This window comes from Nerophis ophidion, linkage group LG03 (assembly GCF_033978795.1).
Source record: "Nerophis ophidion isolate RoL-2023_Sa linkage group LG03, RoL_Noph_v1.0, whole genome shotgun sequence".
In the NCBI taxonomy this organism is placed as follows: Eukaryota; Metazoa; Chordata; class Actinopteri; order Syngnathiformes; family Syngnathidae; genus Nerophis; species Nerophis ophidion.
This window is the reverse complement of record NC_084613.1, coordinates 8,768,801-8,775,777: the sequence shown is the minus strand read 5'-3', so window position 1 is coordinate 8,775,777 and position 6,977 is coordinate 8,768,801. Positions and strand designations below refer to the sequence as shown.

Sequence of the window (6,977 nt, the reverse complement as noted above, 5' to 3'; positions counted from 1 at the left end):
GTAGTCATGTCACATATATTAGTAGTCATATTACATATACCGGTATTAGTAGTCATATCACATATATTAGTAGTCATATTACATATATTAGTCATCATATCACATATATTAGTCGTCATATTACATATATTAGTAGTCATATATATTAGTAGTCATATCTCATATATTAGTAGTCGTATCTCATATATTAGTAGTCATATCACATATATTAGTAGTCATATTACATATATTAGTCATCATATCACATATATTAGTCGTCATATTACATATATTAGTAGTCATATATATTAGTAGTCATATCTCATATATTAGTAGTCAAGTCATATCACATATATTAGTCGCCATATTACATATATTAATTGTCATATTATATATATTACTAGTCATATCACATATAGTAGTCATATAGAAAAAGTAGACGCTATTAATACTACTGTATATTTTCCGGAGCCCTGGGTCCATGTTTTATAAATAAAAGGTAAAAAGATAAGAAAAATTGCCATTCATTTCAGTTTCTGTACAATTATTATGTATAACTGTCGAGATGTATGAATGTATGTCATATATACTAATATGTTTATGTATCGTTTTCACGGGGGATTAGCTCAAATGGTAGAGCGCTCGCTTAGCATGCGAGAGGTAGCGGGATCGATGCCCGCATCCTCCAATGCTTTTATTTTCTGTCCATCTAGCAAATGTAAGGAATTGTATTTCTTGGAGAAAGTTATTCATATTTCCATACAAAACGCTTCCTATTTCCTAAAAACAATCTCAGTAAAAGTGGCCAACCCGTCAAGTAGCAGTCAACAGAGCTATTGATAGAGTCAAATTTCGCACTGCTTTCACAATGCGTTATCGGGGGATTAGCTCAAATGGTAGAGCGCTCGCTTAGCATGCGAGAGGTAGCGGGATCGATGCCCGCATCCTCCATCTTTTTCTTCATATAACTTTCAGAAAGACAATTTTAGGGAAAGAAACACAACCTTAAAATGTTTTTATGATTTTTAAACATATATACCTTTTTACTTTGTAAATTCCTTCCTCTTCTTTCCTGACAATTTAAATCAATGTTTAAGTAAATTAATTTTTTTCATTGTAAAGAAAAATAAGTACATTTTAATTTAATTCTTCATTTTAGCTTCTGTTTTTTTTCACGAAAAATATTTGTGAAATATTTCTTCAAACTTATTATGATTAAATTCCCCAAAATTATTCTGGCAAATCTAGAAAAAATTTGGAATCAAATTGAAATATTTTGAATTTATTTTAAAATTTTTGATCTGGAAAATCTAGTATTAATAATGATTGGTCTTTGTTAGAAATATAGCTTGGTCCAATTCGTTATATATTCTAACAAAATGCAGATTGGATTTTAACCTATTTAAAACATGTCATCAGCATTCTAAAGTTAATCTTAATCCGAAAAAATTCTAATGATGTTCCATAAATTCTTTGGGGTTCCTCCAGATTAATTTTTTGGCATACTGGAGTCTATTTTACTTGTGCCTGGTAGTCAGAAGTGGGGTGCGCCTGGGAGTTCTGGCATGTAGTGCGCGCCTTATTGTCTGGGACGAAACCTGCGTTCCCCTCTCTGCAATGTCCTGTTGTAGTTCCTCAGCTGTTACCCGGGGGTTTTTCACCACTGTACACACACAGCATCCTCTTTCTACCACACCCAGGTAGTGTTTCCACTTGGCTTTAAACTTGCGAATTATGCTCCCAACTGTGTCTCTTGGAATGTGTAACGTCTTTGCTATTTTCTTATATCCATATCCTTTCTTATGAAGAGGAATTAACCTCCTCTCTTGACTTCTTTGACCACTCCCTGGACTTCACCATGTTGCAAACACACCATTGACCATCTACAAGAAGCTGAGCGTCACAGTCTTTTTCAATCAGTTTAATTGTTGCTGGTTATGGTTCTAATCACATCTACAGGTGTTTTCAACACCTGATTGAAAAGACCTTATTCAAATTCTGTTCTTAAGAGTTATGATCTTCAGGGGGTTGAATCATTTTGTCAATGAGATATTAAGAAAAATGTCCTTTTTTGGTATTTTGTAAAATACAGTGTTACAATTGAAGTTGCATTTGTCTATTTGACGCATCTTTAGTTGATATGACTGTAAAGAAAATACGGAATAAACGTCCAACTTGCGTGTGGGGGTTGAATAACTTTGATCACAACTATAAATAAATTTTTAAAAAAATAGCGTGACTGTTGCTCTTTTGTATTGTTCCTGTTCTGTTACAACTAAAAGTTGTAAACTCTTGTTTTTTGAAGTGTGTTGTGTTTTTTACATATAACATTATTACATGTGTATTTGTCGCCATCTTGTGGTCATGGCAGTTACTACATCATTGAGAAGTGTAGTTTGAATCAAACTTTATAGACCGGAAGTTGCATAAAACAGAGAAATCTACGGTGCTAGCACGTACTTTATGGCGGTTATTTTTCGAAGAAATACTGCATATATCTTTTGTTTAAGGTTGCATCGCCGGTATGTATCATAAACTGAACTTTGAAACTTGTTATTTGTCTAAAATATTTGGAGCTAAATTTATGATTTGTGATGTATGAGATCTTTGTTGGGCTCATTAGCATTAATTTGCGATGTCATCTAAAATGGCGTCGTCGTGCAAATTTACCATTGTTTACCTTCTCATGCCTCGTAAAATAGCATTACAGCCTTTATATTTGAGCAATGATTGAGCCGAAAGGGTGTAGGTTGAAGCAACGCTTATATAAACCTACCCCATCACAACAAGAACAAGGCTCAAAATATACAAAATCTAAAACATGCCTCACTTACATTACTTTTCTTTTCAAACAATATATAAGCAACACATATGTAGCACACGTCTCATACACACAGTCCAACATCCAAATCAAACATATACACCCGTACACCTATATATATATATATATATATATATATATATATATACACAACCCATCCAAACTCCATATAAAGTGGTAATATATACATTCCAATATAACCTATATGTATAATCATGAAACCATAAACTGTATTTATATACATATCATATATTATTGTCCTTCCAAAACAGGGGTGCCCACACTTTTTCTGCAGGCGAGCTACTTTTCAATTGACCAACTCGAGGGGATCTACCTCATTTATATTTATTTCTTTATGAAAGAGACATTTTTGTAAACAAGTTAAATGTGTTTAATGATAATACAAGCATGTGTAACACATATAGATGTCTTTCTTTCACAAAGACAAGAATATAAGTTGGTGTGTTACCTGATTCTGATGACTTGCATTGATTGGAATCAGACAGTAATGATGATAACGCCCACATTTTCAAATGGAGGAGAAAAAAAAGTTGTCCTTTCTGTACAATACCACATGAAAGTGGTTGGTTTTTGGCATCTAATTCATCCAGCTTCCATACACTTTACAAGAAAAACATTGGCGGCAAATTCCGTAGCTTGCTTGATTGACATTCACGGCACCCGAGGGTCTTGTGAGATGACGCTGGCTGCTGCCAGTTCATTACTATGAAAAAATGACAGAGAGGAAGGCGAGAAACACTTTTTATTTCAACAGACTTTCGCGCCGTCCCTTCCGTCAAAACTCTAAAGGCCGACTGCACATTTCCTATCTTCACAATAAAAGCCCTGCTTCATGCTGCCTGCGCTAACAAAATAAGAGTCTCGGAAAGCTGGCGTGCACAAGTGATGTGCACGCCAGCTTTCTGAGGGATCGCTTGTGGACGCCAGTTTTCCGAGACTCTGTATTTAGTTAGCGCAGGCAGCATGAAGCAGGGCTTTTATTGTGAAGATAGGAAATGTGCAGTCGGCCTTTAGAGTTTTGACGGAAGGTACGGCGCGAGATTCTGTTGAAATAAAAAGTGTTTCTCGCCTTCCTCTCGGTCATATTTTCATAATAATGATCTTGCAGCAGCCAGCGTCATCTCACAAGACCCTCCGGTACCGTGAATGTCATTTAAGTGACGTCTTGGTGAAGATTGATGATCACTCATTTTTAGGTCTATTTTTTTTAAAAGCTTGGCTGGAGATCGACTGACACACCCCCCGCGGTCGACTGGTAGCTCGCGATCGACGTAATGGGCACCCCTGTTCTAAAACAATGTTTGCTCCTCTTATATCTACTAATGATAAATGATTTAAAAAGCTTTTTAAACTGGTTTATGTTGGTGCTGTGTTTTATTTCATCCTTTAAACAGTTCCATATTTTAACCCCTGCTATTGTTATACTCATTCGTTTCTGTGTTGTTCTACAATATTGGATCTTAAAAAGTAGTTCTCCTCTTAAATTATAATTCCCTTCTCTCTGTAAAAATCTTCTATGTAACCCTGTTGGAAGTGAATCTTTACTTGCTTTATAAATCATTTGGGCAGTCTTGAGTTGGATGAGATCTGGTAGTTTTAAATCAAATGTTTTTCTAAATAATCCATTAGTGTGTTCTCGGGGTCCTGTGTTATGTATCAGTCTGATGGCCCTTTTTTGCATTATGAATAGTGGTTGGATGTTCGTCCTATATGTATTTCCCCAAACTTCTAGACCAGGGGTGCCCATTACGTCGATCGCGAGCTACCAGTCGACCGCGGGGGGTGTGTCAGTCGAGCTCCAGCCAGGCTTTTAAAAAAAATAGACCTAAAAATGAGTGATCATCAATCTTCACCAAGATGTCACTTAAATGACATTCACGGTACCGGAGGGTCTTGTGAGATGACGCTGGCTGCTGCAAGATCATTATTATTAAAATATGACCGAGAGGAAGGCGAGAAACACTTTTTATTTCAACAGACTCTCGCGCCGTACCTTCTGTCAAAACTTTAAAGGCCGACTGCACATTTCCTATCTTCACAATAAAAGCCCTGCTTCATGCTGCCTGCGCTAACTAAATACAGAGTCTCGGAAAACTGGCGTGCACAAGCGATCCCTCATAAAGCTGGCGTGCTCATCACTTGTGCACGCCAGCTTTCCGAGACTCTTATTTTGTTAGCGCATGCAGCATGAAGCAGGGCTTTTATTGTGAAGATAGGAAATGTGCAGTCGGCCTTTAGAGTTTTGACGGAAGGGACGGCGCGAAAGTCTGTTGAAATAAAAAGTGTTTCTCGCCTTCCTCTCTGTCATTTTTTCACAATAATGAACTGGCAGCAGCCAGCGTCATCTCACAAGACCCTCGGGTGCCGTGAATGTCAATCAAGCAAGCTACGGAATTTGCCGCCGATGTTTTTCTTGTAAAGTGTATGGAAGCTGGATGAATTAGATGCCAAAAACCAACCACTTTCATGTGGTATTGTACAGAAAGGACCACTTTTTTTCTCCTCCATTTGAAAATGTGGGCGTTATCATCATTACTGTCTGATTCCCATCAATGCAAGTCATCAGAATCAGGTAATACACCAACTTATATTCTTGTCTTTGTGAAAGAAAGACATCTATATGTGTTACACATGCTTGTATTATCATTAAACACATTTAACTTGTTTACAAAAATGTCTCTTTCATAAATAAATAAATATAAATGATATATATAAATTAGGTAGATCCCCTCGAGTTGGTCAATTGAAAAGTAGCTCGCCTGCAGAAAAAGTGTGGGCACCCCTGTTCTAGACACTAACTCAAATATGGTAAAAAGAGTGTGTAATGTTTTTTGATTATGAATACATTTGCATAATATATGTACATGTTGACTATATTGTTTGTCTTTTTAGTTTCACCCTTTTGAATGTCATTAAATCTGCTGACAACGCTCAGAGTCGTGGCATAAGAAAGGTGTTGAACAGCCCTTGCATCAGACATGCACTTCTAACGGCACAGTTCCCCCGCTGGGAGGAAGTTAATAAACATCCTCCAATAAACCGCCATAAGAAACCAAGAACACACCCTGGATTCCGAAGTGGATTTATTCCTAAAAGTCAAACATCATACATACCCTTGCCAATAAAGCCATAAAAAGGTCAAACGGTCGTGCAGTAAAATCACCCCAAAAAAAAGCGTGCGCCGATCACGCCGAGTCAGCGAAGATGTCGTCCGTTCTGAAAAGTTCAGGCTCCCAGCATCTTCTTCACCATGTAGCCCGGCATGTTGTAGAGGAAGAGGGCAAATATGGCCAGCACCAGCAGCGCGCTGACGATCTTGATGGTCAGCCACCTGTACTGGTCGCACACCAGGTGCTTGGCCGCCTTCAGCGGGATGAGGAACCACAGCAGGGCGATGTCCGGGCGGCTGTGGGAAAGGGGTTCGACGTCGTCAAAGCTCGCCAAAATAAAAGCCTGAAATCCTACGTCAACACTTTTGTTTTTTACCGGATGTAGGAAAGCCCGTAAGGACCAGATGAGTGGCCCGCTGGCCTGTTCTTAAAATAGCTCAAATAGCAGCACTTACCAGTGAGCTGCATCAATTTTTTAAATTTCATTTATTTACTAGCAAAATGGTCTCGTTTCGCTCGACATTTTTAATTCTAAGAGAGACAAAACTCAAATAGAATTTGAAAATCCAAGAAAATATTTGATAGACTTGGTTTTCACTTGTTTGAATAAATTCATTTATTTTTTTACTTTGCTTCTTATAACTTTCAGAAAGACAATTTTAGGGAAAAAATACAACCTTAAAAATGATTTTAGGATTTTTAAACACATATACCTTTTTACTTTTTAAATTCCTTCCTCTTCTTTCCTGACAATTTAAATCATTGTTTAAGTATTTTTTGTTTTATTTTAAAGAAAAATAAATACATTTTAATTTAATTCTTCATTTTAGCTTCTGTTTTTCCAACGAAAAATATTTGCGAAATATTTCTTCAAACTTATTATGATTGAAATTCCCCAAAAATTATTCTGGCAAATTTAGAAAAAATTTGGAATCAAATTTAAATCTTATTTCAAAGGATGTTGAAGTTCTTTTAAAATTTTAGTTCTGGAAAATCTAGAAGAAATAATGATTTGTCTTTGTTAGAAATATAGCTTGGTCCAATTT

General features: G+C 36.6%; 1 protein-coding gene and 2 non-coding genes across 3 annotated transcripts in view; 2 read left to right on the top strand and 1 right to left on the bottom strand.

Annotated features, from left to right (window-relative positions):
- The first annotated feature begins 594 nt into the window (after window positions 1–594).
- On the top strand, window positions 595–667 carry trnaa-agc (transfer RNA alanine (anticodon AGC)). Its single transcript has one exon. It is a non-coding gene; the product is annotated as a tRNA-Ala (tRNA).
- Window positions 668–857: 190 nt separating this feature from the next.
- On the top strand, window positions 858–930 carry trnaa-agc (transfer RNA alanine (anticodon AGC)). The gene has a single exon. It is a non-coding gene; the product is annotated as a tRNA-Ala (tRNA).
- A 4,969-nt stretch (window positions 931–5,899) lies between these two features.
- LOC133549069 (otoferlin-like) overlaps window positions 5,900–6,977 on the bottom strand; it is a 181,684-nt gene continuing 180,606 nt past the window's right edge. The window contains exon 43 of the mRNA XM_061894164.1: window positions 5,900–6,227. Within this exon, the coding sequence (XP_061750148.1) occupies window positions 6,047–6,227 (181 nt within the window). The 3' untranslated portion in view covers window positions 5,900–6,046. The remainder of the gene's footprint in view (window positions 6,228–6,977) is intronic.